Consider the following 19,778-nt stretch of genomic DNA (forward strand, 5'->3'; position numbering starts at 1 on the left):
AAATAGGTCTAGCTCAAAACGTCTTAGTTTTAGTCCTGGATAGTTTTGTTTCGTTATGGTTGTATAACGTTCAAGTCTTAGGAACGCCCAAATCCCGCCCTTAACACCCCCCCCCCCCCGACATGCCCCTTGTGTTTTGAACACGCTTCTGACAGACTTCATATAAAAACGTCTATAAATTTGTTTTGAAAATATTGATTTGGACGTATTTGTGAGAAAAACGTCCAAAATGCTGCTATATGCCACTTTTTAGACATTTTTCTCTTTCGAAAATGAGCCCCATAGTCTGTGATAGCAGATAATGACATGCTTATGTGCAAAACCCTTTCTTCATTGCTCACCCACAAAATCGTGTGCTAAAGCTGCGCTAATCCTGTGCAAAGCCTGAGTGAACTTTATTGCACTGGTCCCTGAGTGCATTACACACAACAGCTCTGAGCTGGGGGGGGGGGGGGGGGGCGCAGAACATCATACAAACAATCCCCTGGATTCTATATATGGTGCCGTAATTTGCATACAACACTAGCAGTACTGTGGTGTCTATTTCGAAAGGGGGAAAAAGTCTCAACCGTTGCAGCAATCACTTAGAAAATTTTTTGGTTGCATGCAAAAAAAACGTCATCATCGACTTGAAACCACCCCGTGGCTATTAATTTTTTAATTATTTTTTTTATATATCCGAAATATTCAAAACACTGTTCATGCATCCGTTTTTCTTCAGTCACAGTCTTACAAAAAGTGCCTCAATACACATTAGAAAGTATGCTCCAGTTTGCGTATTGATTCCAACGGTCCCGTTTCGATATTCTTCCTCAGGGAACCAAACCGCAAAACATCACTGAAGCTTCATGTAAGCAGATGAAATCTCCAGCATGAAGCTTCAATGATGTTTTGCGGTTTGGTTCCCTGAGGAAGAATATCGAAACGGGACCGTTGGAATCAATACGCAAACTGGAGCATACTTTCTAATGTGTATTGAGGCACTTTTTGTAAGACTGTGATTGAAGAAAAAATTGATGCATGAACAGTGTTTTGAATATTTCGGATATATAAAAAAAATAATTAAAAAATTAATAGCCACGGGGTGGTTTCAAGTCGATGATGACGTTTTTTTTGCATGCAACCAAACTTTTTCTAAGTGATTGCCGCAATGGTTGAGACTTTTTCTCCCTTTCAAAATAGACACCACAGTAATGCTAGTGTTGTGTGTTGAAGTATCATTATTTAGCCAGCAGTTACGGAGATCTGTGCAATATAGCCCTAATTTGCATGCCTGTGTCCTAATATGTGTGCAAGCTAATTGATGATTAATGAGCAATAATTGGGTGCCAACAACTAATTATTGCAGTTAATTGGCATCAGGATTTGTGCGTGCAACTGGCTGCGTGCTATTCTATAAGGCACAGTGCCTAAATCCCATGGCATGTATCTGAAAAGGGGGCGTTCCGAAAAGTTAGGCGTGCAATTACAGAATACTGCCTGATCGTGTCTAACTTGTGCGCCAGGATTTACACCTAGTTTAGACAGGCCTAACTCTGGCACCCAAAGTTAGGCATGAGATTGGTGCTTAAGCGTGATTCTATAAAGGATGCGCACCCTTTATAGAATCAGGCTTAGTGCTGATCTTTTCCTGCACCCCTTTTTGAGTGCTATTTACTGAATCTAGCACAAGGCCCCTGAGGTAGGGCAGACCACGTCGCACATGTGAAAGACTGAGCACCTTCTATCCAATCATAAAAAGCTCTCTATGGTCAAGCCGAGCGACTCACCTACAAGGCCAGATGAATTAAAAAATAGCTTAGGTCCTCCAGCCCACAGTGAATTATACAGTAGCCTGAGGCCAGAATGAGTTTGAAAATACGTTAAATAAATATAATTCGATTTTTGAGCAGGCATTTTTTGAAAGTATGGTAAGTATCTTCTTCTGTCCTGTGTGACTCCATTTTGTGTACGTTCTTCAGTTCTTCTTCAGGCTCTCGGAGCCAAAGGACATGGGGAGGAGCTCGTGGAGTGTCGCCAGTACATAACTCCCATTCGGCTTGGTCAGAAAAACGTCCCAGTCTGTTCCAAACTATAGAAACATGAAAGAACCCCGTGAAAGAACTGCTCAGGAAACTGTTTGACTCTTCTGTACAAAATTCTGTATACAACTGCGCATATCACTAGTGGCTTCATGGTAAGAATGGGTAGAAACGCGCTCTACAACAGCCTGGGCATGATTTATCACCAACTTCAGTAAATCCAATTAGAGAAATGCAGAGTAATATTTGTGTTGACCACACAGTGCCACCTAGTGGACTTTTTAGATAAAGGCATTGAGGTATCCCTTAGTCTCATACATAACGGAGGTAATTTGATAATGTTTTTGCCACATGCAAAACCTGTTTACACATAGAAAAGGGCTTTTATGAAATTGCGTGGCCACAGCATGTTTAATAAGTAGGTTCACAGGCATTTCTCTGGTTGTAGTTTGGGCAGAGAGAAGCAGAGTTGGAATGTACGCAGATAGATGCATAAAGAGTAATTTTATAACAGGTTGAATTAAATAGGGCAGTCCATTTGATAAAGACATATATCCTGCAGAAAAAAAGCACCTAGATTGTGAGAGCTGATATGGCTGCACGGGATCAGTCCTAAATGACAGTGTGTAAAGTACAAACACACCGATATGGAACGCTTATACCCAGAACCAATCTTGCGAGGTCACTGCTTGAATTCTTGGCAGCCATTTGGAAGCAGCGCCAGGAGCAAGAGGTCTGTGGCAGCACCGGGCAGGAAAGAGGGTTTTTTCCCCTGCCCTGAGGAGGCCAGTAGACCACCAGGGCATTATAAAAGCCAGGAACACACTCAGTTCGGGTCTGCTCTTCCCTTCTCTCCCACCACTGGCTGCTGTAAGGACTTTTGGGCTCCTGTCACCTCTGCCCCATGCTGCTGATCACTAAGCTGGACAACAGACACCTTCCTACAGACTCTCTCTCTCAGCTTCAGCAACTCTGAAACAAAGGCTTTGTAGGATAATTTATGACTATAAGGTACAGGAGGGGATGTGAATGGAGTTATGTGGGTGGAGGGAAGGAGCTGTAAAAATAGGTGGGCAGAGGCTGGAAAACAGATTGGGGAAGGGACATACATGGGGGGGAGAGAGAGGTAATCTGGCTTTCTTGGGGGGGGTCAAGGTTACACTGTAGTGCAGGGGTGTGGTGTGGGGGTCGGGGTGTGACGGGGGGGGGGGAGGGCAGGGATGTGACGGGGGTGTTGCAGAATGACATTTTGTGTCCTTTTTTTGTCATGGCAAATATGGTAACCCTATCCCTTCTCCTGCAGGGGATGGGCTGCAGCTCACAGGCCCTGCTGCAGCCTCTCTTCTTCCGCACAGACTTTCTAGACCAATGAAACCTGCAGGGAATGGGCTGCGGCTGAATGTGTGAACGTATATGTATGCTCACAGGCCCTATTGCAATCTCTCCCTTCTCCAGCAGGGGGCGGGCTATAGCTGTATAAGGCCCTGCACTGGCTTTTTTCTTCTATCTGCCGCTGAAAGATGGCCACAGGGAGATGGCCCTGGCGTTTGTGCTTGGGCTCCCTGTAACGCAGGAGTTCTTTGAGCAAGACCACTGCCAGTGGGGCAGGCAGTACCTTGCTGCATCTGAATTCCTTACACCAGGATGGAATGACTAAGCAGAAGCAATTTTCTGAAACTTCAAATTAATGCTTACATTTCTAGAACTTAAATAGCAGAGTGGAGTAAAAAGTGTTTTAATGGTTTTTTTTTTGTAATGCTCCACTAAATGTTCTAAATATCGTACCGCTGTTTTAACTTCTGCTGTTCATTAACATCAGGTCAATATGAATTTCATCCTCTTTTTATAACATATCAAAACCTTTATATGCTGGTGCGGCTTCCTTACTGGGTCTGAAAATGAATCACTGCAGAACCTAGGCAACCAATGTCTGCAGCTGAAGCCATTCATCAGCTTTCCGGGGTTGAAAAGGCACCGGTTAATGAGCATTTTGTCATTCTTAATGGCCAATGAGATTCACCTTATGCCTTCAATTCATTTAGCCACTAGTTAATGGTTAAGAAATGCCAATCAGTTACTACGGCATAAAAATATTTAAAGAGGAATGCAGAGGCTTGGTTACCTCTCTCATTACTTGTCTGCACGCACCACACGGCGAGATAAATTCTTCTTCCATATCACTAGAAGAGAGAAAAGTTGAGTTAGTTTAGTACCTTGTACCTGGGAAAGACACAAACACCAAACATTTATTTATTAGGATTTATTTACCGCCATTTTGAAGGAATTCACTAAAGGTGGTGTACAGTAAGAATAGATCAAACATGAGCAGTAGGAAATTAGAGCAGTAAAAATATTCGAACAACAATACAAAGTATGGCATGGTATACTACTTGCAATGACTACACAATATGTACTAGAACATTATAATTGGAAGTGATGGGTAAGGCAAAGTTGTAACATATAGATGAGTAAGAAAGTAGGAAGAATTAGAAAGTAAGGTGATTAATTTGAAGAAAGTTGCACGTGAGTTCAGAGAGATTTGCACGTGAGATCAGAGAGATGGTTAAATATTATCTCAGCTAGGGTAGGAGTGGAAAAACATGTCCTGCTGCAGTATGTGCAGCCCGAGTCAATCCTTGTGTGTGTGAGTGAGACAAACAAGTTAGTTACTTCTTCCGTTAAAGGCTTGGTTGAAGAGCCAAGCTTTCACCTGCTTCCTGAAGTAGAGGTAGTCTTGTGTTAAGCGGAGCCTTTCAGGGAGTGCATTCCAGAGTGTGGGGGCTACTCCAGAGAAGGCTCGCTTGTGGGTATCACATCCTGTAATGTCTTTTGGAGATGGTGTAGTTAGTGAAAGTCCTTGAGAGGACCTTAGTGTCCTTGGCGGTGTGTGGAGGATCATCCTATTCTTCAGATACTCAGGGCCATTTCCTTTCAGGGCCTTGAAGATCAGACATAGAGTTTTAAATTTAGCCCTGCATTGTACTGGTACCCAATGAAGTTTTTGCAAAAATGGTGTGATGCGGTCACGTCGCTTGCAACCTTCTATGAGTCTTGCTGCTGTTAGGTATTATCAGGAAAGGAATGGAAAACAAAAGTGAGGACTTTTTTAATGCCTTTGTATCGCTCCATGGTGCGACCGCACCTCGAATATTGTGTTCAATTGTGGTCGCCGCATCTCAAAAAAGATATAGTGGAATTAGAAAAGGTACAGAGAAGGGTGACGAAAATGATAAAGGGGATGGGATGACTTCCCTATGAGGAAAGGCTAAAGCGGCTAGGGCTCTTCAGCTTGGAGAAAAGGCAGCTGAGAGGAGATATGATAGAGGTCTATAAAATAATGAGTGGAGTTGAACAGGTAGATGTGAATTGTTTGTTTACTCTTTCCAAAAATACTAGGACTAGGGGGCATGCGATGAAGCTACAAAGTAATAAATTTAATACGAATCGGAGAAAATGTTTCTTCACTCAACATGTAATTAAACTCGTTGCCAGAGAATGTGGTAAAGGCGGTTAGCTTAGCAGGATTAAAAAAAGGGTCTGGACGGCTTCCTAAAGGAAAAGTCCATGGACTATTATTAAATTGACTTGGGAAAAAAATCTACTGCTCTTTCTGGGATAAGCAGCATAAAATGTATTGAGCTTTTCAGGGATCTTGCCAGGTATTTGTGACCTGGATTGGCCACTGTTGGAAACAGGATGCTTGGCTTGATGGACCTTTGGTCTATCCCAGTGTGGCAAAACTTATGTACTTCCTTGCAGGACGTCCTCGCGAAGGGGCAGGGAAACCCGTATTATCAAAACAAGATGGGCGCCCATCTTTCGTTTTGATAATACGGTCGAGGACGCCCAAATCTCAACATTTAGGTAGACCTTAGAGATGGTCGTCCCCGGTTTTCAGCGATAATGGAAACCGAGGACGCCCATCTCAGAAATGACCAAATCCAAGACATTTGGTCATGGGAGGAGCCAGCATTCGTAGTGCACTGGTCCCCCTGACATGTCAGGACACCAACTGGGCACCCTAGGGTGCACTGCAGTGGACTTCAGAAATTGCTCCCAGGTGCATAGTTCCCTTACCTTGGGTGCTGAGCAACCCAACCCCCCCCCCCCCCCCAAAACCCACTACCCACAACTGTACAACACTACCATAGCCCTAAGGGGTGAAGGGGGGCACCTAGATGTGGGTACAGTGGGTTTGTAGTGGGTTTTGAAGGGCTCACATTTACCACCACAAGTGTAACATGTGGGGGGGGGGGGGCTGGGTCCGCTTGCCTGAAGTGCACTGCACCCACTAAACCTGCTCCAGGGACCTACATACTGCTGTCAGGGAGCTGGGTATGACATTTGAGGCTGGCCAAAAATATTTTAAAAGTTTTTTTTGAGGGTGGGAGGGGGTTAGTGACCACTGGGGGAGTAAGGGGAGGTCATCCCTGATTCCCTACGGTGCTCATCTGGTCAGTTCGGGCACCTTTTTGAGGCTTGATCGCAAGAATAAATGGACCAAGTAAAGTTGGCCCAGTGCTCGTCAGGGACACCCTCCTTTTTTCCATTATCGGCCGAGGACGCCCATGTGTTAATCACGCCCCAGTCCCGCCTTCGCTATGCTTCCGACACGCCCCCATGAACTTTGGTCGTCCCCGCGACAGAAAGCAGTTGAGGACGCCCAAAATCGGCTTTTGATTATGCCGATTTGGGCGACCCTGGGAGAAGGACGCCCATCTTGTGATATGTCGAAAGATGGGCGCCCGTCTCTTTCGAAAATAAGCCTGCAACTCTAAAAGGACTCACTATTCATTGGAGTATCAGATGACTCGACACAGAACTGTGTTTCGACATGGAGAAGCCTGCATCAGGAGTCATACAATCTGAGACCTGTTCTATCCAGTTCTAACAAAAAAAAAACCCATAGCTAGACAAGACAGAAATCTTGGGGAAGGGGTAGATACCTATGGATTTTTTTTAGAACTGGATAGAACAGGTCACACATTCTCTGACTCCTGATAGAGGTGTCATCATGTCGAAACACAGTTCTGTGACGACTCTTTTGATACTCCAATGAATATTGTACATAAGTGCATGAGTACATAAGCATCGCCATGCTGGGACAGACCAAAGGTCCATCGAGCCCAGCACCCTGTCACCGACAGCGGCCAAAAGAACAAGCAATTTGTCCCGCCCATCCTAGAAATACTGTATTATTCCCGCGTCCATTCAATAACATTCTATGGCTTTTTCCTCCAGGAAGCCGTCCAACCTTTTTTTGAAGTTCGCTAAGTTAACCGCCTTAACCACCTTTTCCGGCAGCGAATCCCAGAGTGAAGAAACATTTCCTCTGATTCGTTTTAAATTTACCAAACTGCAGCTTCATCGCATGCCCCCTTGTCCTAGTATTTTTGGAAAGCGTAAACAGACGCTCCACATCGACCCGTTCCATTCCACTCACTATCTTACAGACCTCTATCATATCTCACCTCAGTCGCCTTTTCTCCAGTCAGTGTTTTAAAGAAACAAACAATTTTTACTTTTGCAAGCCTCACATCTGTTTTTTGGAAGGTTAATTGTCCATTCATCTAATCTCTCTCTCTCTTTTTTTTTTGCCTTGATTTGCACGCAGAGTTGGTCTGTCCCCTCTTTTTCTGGTTTGTTGATATCTGGATATGACCCATTGCTGAATATCTGGTCAACTTTGCCCATGGTGGTCAGTGTCTCAAAACAAAATGCAGACTGTCTGTCCTGAATATCACCAGGCTAGCATTTACCTTGCAATAGCGATGGCTCTGAACTTCTGATACCCATCCGAAATGGCTTTTTGAATTGCTGTCCGTTCAGCACAGACACTAAGCGGGTAAACTGCATTCTCTACATTGCAACCTGAAAGACAGAATACTCTAGTCAGGCTTAAAGTTGTCTTAGATTAGCGTTAAAGAGTGCTAGGTAGCGTTTAGAATTAGGCTGTCGTACAGGCATCATTTGCTTGAGTTTGCAATTTTTATCTTTTGAGCTCAATTGGAGCGTGACATATACTGGAGGAGTTGCTGAACCCGTTGCATTATACCCCTAAAAAACATCCATAGCTGGGTGAGGCAAGGGGGTTTGGACGGTGTGAGTTTTACTGGAATTGGTTTAGATGAATATAAGGGAAGGGAAAGGGAAACGGGACTTGATATACCGCCTTTCTGAGGTTTTTGCAACTAGGAGCTGCAGTGGGAATCAAATTCAGTTCCCCAGGATCGAAGTCCACTGTACTAACCACTAGGCCACTCCTCCACTAGCAACATTCCATGTAGAAGCCTGCCCATGCAGATCAGCAACGTGGCCGCACAGGCTTCTGCTTCTGTGAGTCTGACGTCCTGCGCAGCCGCCTTGCTGACCTGCATGGGCAGGCTTCTACATGGAATGATGCTAGTGGAATAGCAACATTAACATTCCATTTAGAATCTCCAATAGTAGCAACAGAATCTCAATAGTAGCAACATTCCATGTAGAATCTCAAACAGGGAAAGGGAAATGGGACTTGATATACCGCCTTTCTGAGGTTTTTGCAACTACATTCAAAGCAGTTTACATATATTCAGGTACTTATTTTGTACCAGGGGCAATGGAGGGTTAAGTGACTTGCCCAGAGTCACAAGGAGCTGCAGTGGGAATTGAACTCAGTTCCCCAGGATCAAAGTCCACTGCACTAACCACTAGGCTACTCCTCCACTGTTCATGGCTCAGTTCAAAGCTCAATGTTCACATAAGAACATAAGCGCTGCCATACTAGGTCAGACCAAAGGTCCATCAAACCCAGTGTTCTGTTTCCAATAGTGGCCAATCCAGGTCACAAGTACCTGGCAAGATCCCAGAAGAGTAAAATCAGATTTTATGCTACTTATCCCAACTTTTTAAAACCCTGCTAACCCAACTGCTTTTACCACATTATTTGGCAACAATTTCCAGAGTTTAATTACACACTGAATGAAGAAATATGTTCTCTGATTTGTTCTAAATGTACTACCTAGTAGCTTCATTGTATCTCCCTAATGCTTGTATTTTTGGAAAGAGTAAACAAACAATTCACGTCCACCCATTTCACGCCACTCAGTATTTTATAGACCTCTATCATATCTCCCCTCAACCGTCTCTTCTCCAAGCTGAACAGCACTAGCCACTTTAACCTTTCCTTATAGGGAAGTCAACCCATCCCCTTTATCATTATTGTCACTCTTCTCTGTACCTTTTCTAATTCTGTTCATTCTTTTTTGAGATGCGGTGCCCAAAATTGAACACAATATTTGAGGTGCGGTCTCACCATGGAGCGATACAAAGGCATTATAATAGTTTCAGCTTTGTTCTTTGTTCCTAACATTTTATTTACTTTCTTAGCTGCTCCTGCACACCGAGTAGAGAGCTTCAACATATCATCAATGATGACGCCTAAATCCTTTTTCCTGAGCACTGACTCCTAAGGTGGAACCTTGCGTCATGCAGCTATAGTTTTGGTTTCCCTACATGCATCACTTTGTACTTGCTCACATTAAAGGGGTCCTTTTACTAAGGTGCGCTGAGAAATGGCCTGCGCTGGTGTAGGCGCGTGTATTGGACATGCGCAGGTCATTTTTGGGATCTTGCCGGGTATTTGTGACATGGATTGGCCACTGTTGGAAACAGGATGCTGGGCTCGATAGACCTTTGGTCTTTCCTAGTATGGCAATACTTATGTACTTATTTTTCAGTGCACCTGCAAAAAAGGCCTATTTTTTTGTGGCCAAAAATGGACGTGCGGCAAAATAAAAATTGGTGTGCGTCCATTTGGGCCTGAGACCTTACTGCCACCCATTGGCTTAGTGGTAAAGTCTCACGTGTTAACCGGGTGGTAACTGTCAACGCGCATACACCGCTGATTACCGCCTGGTTAGCGCCGCATGCTGGAAATTTTTTGGTGCGCGTAGTGGACGTGTGTAAAAAATGAAATTACCGCTCGGGTCACGCGGTAGCTGGGTGGTAGTTTTAAATTGGCGCACATTGGGCGAGTGTAGGCACCTAAACGTCATCTGCCATTTGGACGCCCAGGTCTCCAAGTCTTGTAAGGTCACCTAGCAGCATTTTTAGTGATCTGTGGCAGAGATGCAGCTGTTTTTGACAGATACTTTCTGACTTGTTCAAAGCTGCAAATATTTAAAACAATCAGAGTAAATCCAAATCTTTGAAAGGAAAAGCAGGCTGGATTCAAAGAGAATCAGATCTGATATAGTAAATTCGAGCTTTGCATTTGACCTAGAAGACAGAAACAGGGGGAGGCAGATCAAATAAAACAAAACATTTTTTAGTGCGGTAAAAAGCTCCCAGGTTAACAATCATCTGTGCCCGACATGGCCATGTTTCGCCAGGGATATTGGCTGCGTCAGGGGCAGAATAAAAGGCAACAGGGGAATCAGGCAGTCGACAGCAGAAGGCGGTCAGGTGGGCTGTTGAGGTCGACAGGAGGCAGCAACAGGACTAGGCAGTCGTCAGACCAGGGGACAGGGGCAGCTCAAGCAGGCGGTCAGTCAGTCAGTGTAATAAGTGGTGCAGATGTTAAATTAGTTATTAGGAACCTCTGTAACTCCATAAATCAGCTCATCAAACATATAAACGGCGAGTGACCGTACTCACTCGCAAATGCGCAGTAGAGACTTCCCTGTCTGTCCCGCCCCCGCGTCAATACGTGATGATGGGGGGGCGAGACAGAGAGGGAAACTGCACCGCCGAGGTTGCTACCCCTCCCCCCCCACACTCGGAGTCGCCGCCGCCACCCCTCCACCCAGCCCGGGCCCTCTCTTCCCTTCTGAACTTACACATCCATTCGCCGAACGCAGCAATGCACATCAGCTGAGCTACCCCTTCCTTCTCTGCCTGTTTCCCGCCCTCGCTGATGTTACATCACAGGAGGGCGGGGCCACAGGCAGAGGAGGAAGGGCCCACGGCAGCTTAGCTGATGTGCCTTGCTACGTTCGGCAAATGGATGTGTAAGTTCAGAAGCGAAGAGAGGGGCCGGGTGGAGGGGTGGCGGCGACCTCGCGGGGGGGGGGGGGGGGGGGGGAGGAAATCCCCAATACCAGCCCTTTTTTACGGGCTCAACGGCTAGTCATTAATAAATTATCAATACATTTCACACATTAAAATGTGGGAACACTAAGGCATGGCCATTACTGAAAGAAAGGTAACTGCACTTCAGGGAGGTGAAGTTAAGCATTTTTGCATTAACATGCTAACTTTAATGCGTGAAATTTAACGCAGAACTAACTTGCATGCGATTACCACAGGTTGTTAAGGCGATGCCATATTAACACAGGGTAGGTAGTACAATTTAGTACAGCAGCCTCCAAGTTAGGACAGTGCTCTACCTGTGCCAACCTTAAAAGCATGTCAGGGTCCTGTCAGCTCTGTATCTATCCACTTGCCAACAGTGTGGTAAAGACTTTAATTCCTCCCCCCCCCCTCCATCACCAAGCTCAGTCTACACCCCCTGTGTCCTGGCTATGACCCTACTTACCAGAATAAATTTTCCCATCACAGGTCAGTAATGCTGCTCCCACTGGAAACTTGCTGTATGGGCAGTAGGCAGCTTTCTTGGCTTCCAGACTTTGGTGTAGCAAAAGCTGAATTTGTCCTGGTTCCACTGGGGAAAGAGGGGGTTTTCCCGGCGTGTCCTCCAGCAGGGAGTTTTCCTGGATCTTGTTGCTGCATTCATTCACGGCCATCTTCACCTCCCCTGGGCTTCTTTTCCTGGAAGCAGTGATCAGGAATGGTGAGTATGGTCAGTGAGAGCTCAGTGGGTCTGTGCGTGTGTTTCTGCAACTTGTCTGACTGCCTCTAGGTAGAACTCAGTGTCATTTTATCATGCATATATTGTTTGAACATGCCTTTGTTTCTAATCTCAGACCTTTTCACTTTTATGCATGTGCTGTTTCTGAGCCCTTTCTTCCTCTTTCCTTAGCTCACCAGTGTTTCATTAAACTTTCGTTTGACTTTCTTTATCTCTGAGCCACTTTCCCGTCTGTGTTCCTGGTTCCAATCCTGCCTTGCTCTGAGTCTGAAGTGAACTTAGATCTGTTTTAATTATGGCTTTGGGAAATCCTAGCCACGCCCACGTCATTAGAGCAGAAAGACTGGATAGGCCACCGGTCGGTCAAGCTTCTTTCTCCCTGTGAGGCAAGCAGTGCCCTAGTCCTTCCGCCCTATTGGTTCCATTCACTTGGCTGGGGCCAGTCTTGGTTCTCATTGGTCGATGTTATTATGTGGCCTCCCAGAGGCTTCAAAACCACTTCCCATTCATTGCTTCATTCTGGTACGGTTACTGTGTGGCTGCTCGTGCGGATTTCTTAACTCTTTCCTGTGAGCTGTGTCGTAAGGCTGTGAACAGTCAGATCTGCTGGAATTTCTAAGTTTGTGGTTTAAATGAACTGCACTTTTTACATTTCTGCCTTCTAGTAGTATCTCAGAATGATTTGCAGATGTTTCACCTAAATTTGATGGATAAGAGAAAGGCAAAGTTTTGGGTGGTAAGTGTAGCAGGATGAGGGTGCAGCAACGTTGCCACTTGCTTTTTTTTTTTTTTTAGATACACCGCATGATGTTTGGCATGTGCAGTGCAGCCCCAAAGCATCCAACACCCTAGGCAATCCATCAATTATGTGTTCCCCCATCCCAGTGTGGAGTGGAGGAGAGTGGCCTAGTGGTTAGGGTGGTGGACTTTGGTCCTGGCTCTGGGCAAAGCACTTAACCCTCCATTGCCCCATGTAAGCCACATTGAGCCTGCCATGAGTGGGAAAGCGCGGGGTACAAATGTAACAAAAATAAAATGGATACTATTGGAGATTCTACATGGAATGTTGCTAGTATTGGAGATTCTACATGGAATGTTGCTATTCCACTAGCAACATTCCATGTAGAAGCCTGCGCGGCCACATTGGTGATCGATCTGCAAGGGCCGACTTCTACATGGAATGTTGCTAGTGGAATAGCAACATTCCATGTAGAATCTCAAATAGTAGCAACAGTGGAGGAGTGGCCTAGTGGTTAGGGTGGTGGACTTTGGTCCTGGCTCTGGGCAAAGCACTTAACCCTCCATTGCCCCATGTAAGCCACATTGAGCCTGCCATGAGTGGGAAAGCGCAGGGTACAAATGTAACAAAAATAAAATGGATACTATTGGAGATTCTACATGGAATGTTGCTACTATTGGAGATTCTACATGGAATGTTGCTATTCCACTAGCAACATTCCATGTAGAAGGCTGCGCAGGCTTCTGTTTCTGTGAGTCTGACGTCCTGCACATACGTGCAGGACGTCAGACTCACAGAAGCAGAAGCCTGCGCGGCCACATTGGTGATCTGCAAGGCCCGACTTCTACATGGAATGTTGCTAGTGGAATAGCAACATTCCATGTAGAATCTCAAATAGTAGCAACAGTGGAGGAGTGGCCTAGTGGTTATGGTGGTGGACTTTGGTCCTGGCTCTGGGCAAAGCACTTAACCCTCCATTGCCCCATGTAAGCCACATTGAGCCTGCCATGAGTGGGAAAGCGTGGGGTACAAATGTAACAAAAAAAAAACCCCAGTGCATCTCAAGGTCCTCTGCCTCCCCCACCCCCTCATTTTAGCATCTCTTGTTCCCTACCTTCCTCCCCCCTTGTGATGTCTAGCTTCTCTCTCCTCCTCCACCTTCCATGTTTAGCATCTCTCCCCCCTTTTTTTTTGTCCATCAGCTTCCCTTCCCTTCCGTAGCCCCTTAGCCTATGGTCTGTGCAGGGCCTTGAACACCAAAGCATACTCAAGATGTACAGGGTCCAGCCCCTTCCAAAACAGGATGTTCGGAGGGAGTGGGACCTGACTGGCCTTGAGCATGCTCAGATGCTCATGTCCCCACGCCAGCTGTGACCAATGTTGAATTGGCATGCTAAATTACACGCTGGCACTGCCTTGGAGAATGGAAGGAAAACCACTGAAACTCTCAGAGGGAGGATGGGGAGATGCTGAACATAGGCGTGTTGATTGCCACATCCATGCCGCCCCCCCCCCCTAGTTGTTCCACCTTAGGCAGATTCATAGACTGCGCAGTGGTCGGGCTGGCCCTGGATATGAAAAGACGTTTGAAAACTTTAAAGTACATCTGATCTCTGCCCAATGTCCAAAGGAGAGGCAAAGAAAATGCAATCAGTCACTGACGCAGTGGCGTAGCCACAGGTGGGCCTGGGTGGGCCAGGGCCCACCCACTTAGGGCTCAGGCCCACCCAACAGTAGCACACGTTTAGTGGTAGCTGGTGGGGATCCCAAGCTCTGCCAGCTGAAGGCTTCCCCCTGATGGGAACGAAAACGCTACTCTCCACGATACCGGCACCTGCGCACGCTCAGTTTTCAGCGCGTGCCTGCTGCAGACTGCCAAGGTGGCAAGAAGCGTTTTCCCACCAGCTGAGATATTTTTTGGTGGTGATTGGGGGAGGGGGAGAACACTTGGTACCCACCTACTTCTTGCCTAGGCCCACCCAAAATCTGTTGTCTGGGTACGCCCCTGCACTGACGCAGAGGAAGGACGATGACAGTGAGCTAGCAGTACAGCAAATAAAGGTTTATTAAGCAACATAATTTGACTAAGATGATTTCTACCTGCTTGATTTGCAGATTAACGGTTGGTTGGTTGGTTAGTCTCGTTTCTTCCCTAAGGTACCTTGGCATTATACTGCATCAGGAATTAAAGGAAGAACATTGACAATAAGCCACCAGTATGGCAAATGGCAAATAAAAGATTTATTGAGCAACATATACTTGACGTGGCCATGTTTCAGTAGATGCCTGCACCAGGGATAAAACTTTCCCACATTTTGTAAGAGAAAAAGGGGCAACTTCCCTGTCAGCGTGATTAATACCATCTGCTCACCCACACTAGTTACAGAGCTCCACAATCTTCTCCCGTCCCTCAGAGATCCACAATGCTTATCCTATGACTTCTTGAATTCTGATATTGTCCTTGTCTCTACCACCTCCATGGAAGGATGTTCCACGCATCCACCTCCCTTCCTGTAAAGAAATATTTGCTTAGATTATCAATCTACCACTGAGGAATGCATTAAGACTATCCCGTTCATACCTTAACCTTCATTATCCAGCCTGCAACGGGCTTAAGTATAAATCCACATATGCTTCATCCTTCTCCTTCCATCAGCTCACAAGTATGGAATTCCTTGCCAAAAGCTATAAAAAAAAAAAACCATTCACAAACATCTAAATTTCAGAAAATCTCTAAAGACTTTGTTACTTGGAAAAGTTGACCCCAAGGACTCAACATGTGTCTCCACTACTTGATTCATAACAATATAATGATAATTTTGGACAGGGCCGTGCCGACACGGTAAGCGAGGTAAGCATGGCAGGAGGGCGCCATCCTCTGGGGGCGCCCCGCCGCACCATGCTTACCTCGCCCTCTTCTCCCCAGATCCTTGTCCTTTTTTTTTTTGTTTAAATTTACCTCTCCGGCGCGTGGCAGCGTAGCGTTAGTGAGGAGGTGGCGCTCCCCCGCCCCCCGACGTGTCAGTCTCTTCCCTTCGCTCGGTTCCGCCTTCTTCTGACGTCAGAAATGACGTCAGAAGAAGGCGGGACACTGAGCGAAGGGAAGAAGACACGTCGGGGCGGGGGAGCGCCGCCTCCTCACTAACGCTACGCTGCCGTGCGCCGGAGAGGTAAATTTAAACAAAAAGGAAAAGGATCTGGGGAGAAGCGGGCGGGTAGTGTAGCGATCGTTTTCAGGGGGGGGGGCGCTGGCGGGGCCAACTGCAGGGGGGCGCCGGAGACCCTAGGCACGGCCCTGATTTTGGACACATCCACCCTTCCCTTCTCTCGCCTGGTTCCCCTGTTCCTTTCGTTTCGTCCCTATTCTCGCCTTTATTTCTTATGTAGGTTTCATGATGTATTAGCTTATTTTACTGCATTGGTGTCCGCCTTTGCAGCGTGATGTAAGCCACATTGGGCCTGACACAGTTGGGAAAATGTGGGGTATAAATGAGATAATAAATAAATATGACCCCCTCATTCCAGAGCTTTCTTTCAGTTGAAAGAGGCCTGCCTCCTGTGCATTTCCATCCTCGAGATATCTCCCATTACATTCCTTTAGGTATTTCTCTCACACAATGTTGGACTCCACGTAGTTAAATATTTCTCGCTTTGTGATCTGATTTGAGCCTTTCATATTGGATGGAACTTTATATCTTTGGCTACTGTCAGCTAGGGAAACAAACTTTATCCAGCAAAAATCTGTGTGGTCTGGCAACCAGCCACATCTAATGCTAATTGTGCAACTGGTGGGATTTAACCAACAGCTGGGATAGTTATTCAGTTATAAGGCAGCAAGTACATTGGGCTTCAATTAATAAAATAATGCGATGCATAATGGCCACGTTAACTTTCATATAGGTTTGGGAAGCTGACAAACACACGTTTAAATTAATAAACAACTCAAATTTCCAGGTGCTAACCAACCCCGAGTGATAAGGCCAGTAAACATAGAGACACTCTCACCTTTTCCCTCTTCAAAATTTTTTTTTAAATTTTTATTACATCTGTACCCTGTGCTTTCCCACTCATGGCAGGTTCAATGCGGCTTACATGGGGCAATGGAGGGTTAAGTGACTTGCCCAGAGTCACAAGGAGCTGCCTGTGCCTGAAGTGGGAATTGAACCCAGTTCCCCAGGACCAAAGTCCACCACTCTAACCACTAGGCCACTCAATGTGGCCGCGCAGGCTTCTGTTTCTGTGAGTCTGACGTCCTGCACGTATGTGCACAACGTCAGACTCACAGAAACAGAAGCCTGCGCAGCCTTCTACATGGAATGTTGCTAGTGGAATAGCAACATTCCATGTAGAATCTCCAATAGTAGCAACATTCCATGTAGAATCTCCAATAGTATCTATTTTATTTTTGTTACATTTGTACCCTGCGCTTTCCCACTCATGGCAGGCTCAATGCGGCTTACATGGGGCAATGGAGGGTTAAGTGACTTGCCTAGAGTCACAAGGAGCTGCCTGTGCCTGAAGTGGGAATTGAACTCAGTTCCTCAGGACCAAAGTCCATCACCCTAACCACTAGGCCACTCCTCCACTGTTGCTACTATTTGAGATTCTACTTGGAATGTTGCTATTCCACTAGGAACATTCCATGTAGAAGTCGACCCTTGCAGATCACCAATGTGGCCGCGCAGGCTTCTGCTTCTGTGAGTACGTGCAGGACGTCAGACTCACAGAAACAGAAGCCTGCACAGCCTTCTACATGGAATGTTGCTAGTGGAATAGCAACATTCCATGTAGAATCTCCAATAGTAGCAACATTCCATGTAGAATCTCAATAGTAGCAACATTGCATGTAGAATCTCCAATAGTATCTATTTTATTTTTGTTACATTTGTACCCTGCGCTTTCCCACTCATGGCAGGCTCAATGCGGCTTACATGGGGCAATGGAGGGTTAAGTGACTTGCCCAGAGTCACAAGGAGCTGCCTGTGCCTGAAGTGGGAATCGAACTCGGTTCCTCAGTTCCCCAGGACCAAAGTCCACCACCCTAACCACTAGGATTAAATGGGCCCAAGGCAGAAAAATTGAAATGGGCCCCCCCTATAACACCATCGGGGGGGGGGGGGGGGGAGAGGAGGAAGGATACAAGCTTGCATATTACAATAAATTAGTTCAGAAAAAATAGTTTTTTCCCCCTACCTTTGCTGTCTGAATGTTACTTTAGTTCTAGTGTCTCTCATATGTTTTTCTGTTATTTTTTTAAAAGTCTTTCCAGGGTCTCCTGTCCTTTTAAGCCAACACCCACAGAGGGTGATCTCACCACAGGAGAAACCGAAAATCAAATTTACAACAAGTGGATCCAAAACAAAGGGGGTCCTCGCACAAATGGTGTTTCCCAAACAAGGTCTTTATTAGAATAAATAAAATGACCCGACATGAATCGTGTTTCGGCCACAAGGGCCTGCCTCAGGGGTCTATAGACCTTTAGTGCAAACCAATGGTAAAACAAATAACTCACGGGTGTCTGAAACATGTGCAGTCCTGTTTAGGGAGAGCTACTGCAGTAATAGCAGGTTTGACCCTCCAGAGAGGGGTGAAACAAAGCAGGTCTAGAGACCTGGGAACAGGAAGCAGCCATGTCCAACATCCATCTTTCATATGTATCCATCTGTACTGTCCAGTATGTCCCTCACTGTGTCCCTGTCCCTATGTTCCCTCCAGAGCCAGCATTTATTTTGTGTCCTTGTCCCTCCTCATGGCCAGCTTCTCTGCTCTTTCCTTCTTCCTGTGCCCCCTGACCCCCCCGCTCCCCCATCTTCTGTAGTCTGACATTTCTCTCTCTTCCTCCCTCCTTTGGTTGGATCAGCATCTGTCCCCCAGTCCAGTCTCTGTCTCTCTTCTCTCCACTTCCCCCAGTCCAGTATCTGCCCTCTCTCTTCTTCCCCCCCCCTTATACTCTGTCAGAATATCAATGATATGCTTTGATGTCCCCATGCATACCTCCTACCCACCCCACCCTCCCACCCTCTCAGACTGTCAAAGTAATGCTTGGATGTTTCTCTTATATATACTATCTGCTACCAACATTTGCGTATTTCCGATCTGAGGAAGAAGGGCAACCTTCGAAAGCTAATCAAGAAATGTATTAAGATATGTCCAATAAAAAAGGTATCATCTTATTTTCTTTTCCATGTTTTATTTTGTTTGATTTCTATTGATAACCTTAAGAGTGGACTAACACGGCTACCACACCTCTCTACATGTAGAACCCCAAAGAATAGCAAGATTCCGGAATGCTAAAGAGTGACAAGATTCCACAGCAGAATCTCAAAGAGTAGCAACGTTCCATGTAGAACCTGATCTGACCGAAGAAGGGCAACCTTCGAAAGCTAATCAAGAAATGTATTAAGTTATGTCCAATAAAAAAGGTATCATCTTATTTTCTTTTCCATGTTTTATTTTGTTTGATTTCTATTGATAACCTAATTTGCTAAGAATTCTTACATACAATTGATGAAAAAGTTGGAAAAGTTGACATTTGACTTTTTAACTGAATTACCATAATTGACCTCAACAACCAAAATGACGTTTGCATCGTCAGTATGATCAACAGATATGTGATATCATAACGTTGTAATTGTAACATGTGGTTAAGACAATTGTGTCTACAGCGGTCACAACAGTGACTTCAACAAGTGACACCATTTAAAAGAAGTACTGAGGAGTTATTGCATATGTTAAGAGTTGCAATCAACATAGATTGCTAAGGAGGTAATTGATATAATTTAGGAAACAGGTGTCGACGGAGTACACAGGCTAGCAATTAATGTCTAGTTATGAGATATTGCTGTACCGTACCTGTGTTGGCTCACTTCAGATAACCACAGCCCTTTTTGATGGGTGAGAGAGGAGCTGGATTGCTGAGTTTTCATATTCAGGATTTCCCAACAGTTTCCTCATTGTAGGCTGGCATGGATTACTCATCTAATCCAAGGTGTTGCGGCAAGTGTGGCAGATACGTGGAATGCCCTCCCGTGGGAGGTGGTGGAGATGAAAACGGTAACGGAATTCAAAAATGCGTGGGGTAAAGGAATCCTGTTCAGAAGGAATGGATCTACGGAATCTTAGCGGAGATTGGGTGGCGACGCCGGTAATTGGAGAGTAAAACCAGTGCTGGGCAGACTTCTATGGTCTGTGCCCTGAAAATAGCAAGAACAAATCAAGGTTAGGTATA

General features: G+C 45.7%; 2 protein-coding genes across 3 annotated transcripts in view; one reads left to right on the forward strand and one right to left on the reverse strand.

Moving 5' to 3' along the window:
- Positions 1-1,549: 1,549 nt before the first annotated feature.
- On the reverse strand, positions 1,550-12,073 carry CDA (cytidine deaminase). Its single transcript, XM_030186072.1, has 5 exons — positions 11,988-12,073; positions 11,539-11,771; positions 7,781-7,892; positions 4,144-4,201; positions 1,550-2,071 (listed from the first exon to the last, which is right to left on the reverse strand). Exons 1-5 carry the CDS (start codon positions 11,996-11,998, stop codon positions 1,958-1,960), a joined length of 528 nt encoding a protein of 175 aa, XP_030041932.1. The 5' UTR covers positions 11,999-12,073; the 3' UTR covers positions 1,550-1,957.
- The window catches only part of LOC115456779 (trypsin-3-like), a 45,195-nt gene continuing 37,136 nt past the window's right edge, over positions 11,720-19,778 (forward strand). The window contains exon 1 of one of the 2 annotated variants that reach the window (XM_030186071.1): positions 11,720-11,793. The gene's annotated coding sequence lies outside the window, so the exon portion shown is untranslated. The remainder of the gene's footprint in view (positions 11,794-19,778) is intronic. The other variant, XM_030186070.1, reaches the window with a different exon arrangement.

Source organism: Microcaecilia unicolor, chromosome 13 (assembly GCF_901765095.1).
Source record: "Microcaecilia unicolor chromosome 13, aMicUni1.1, whole genome shotgun sequence".
Classification (NCBI taxonomy): domain Eukaryota; kingdom Metazoa; phylum Chordata; class Amphibia; order Gymnophiona; family Siphonopidae; genus Microcaecilia; species Microcaecilia unicolor.

Excerpts from the sequence above, each read along its gene's own strand:
- CDA (XM_030186072.1), bottom strand. Across the intron at positions 7,893-11,538 it reads TGATGGGAAAATTTATTCTG|GTTGCAATGTAGAGAATGCA; the intron begins GTAAGTAGGGTC and ends TCTGTCTTTCAG. Across the intron at positions 4,202-7,780 it reads AGAGCCATCGCTATTGCAAG|TGATATGGAAGAAGAATTTA; the intron begins GTAAATGCTAGC and ends TCTCTCTTCTAG.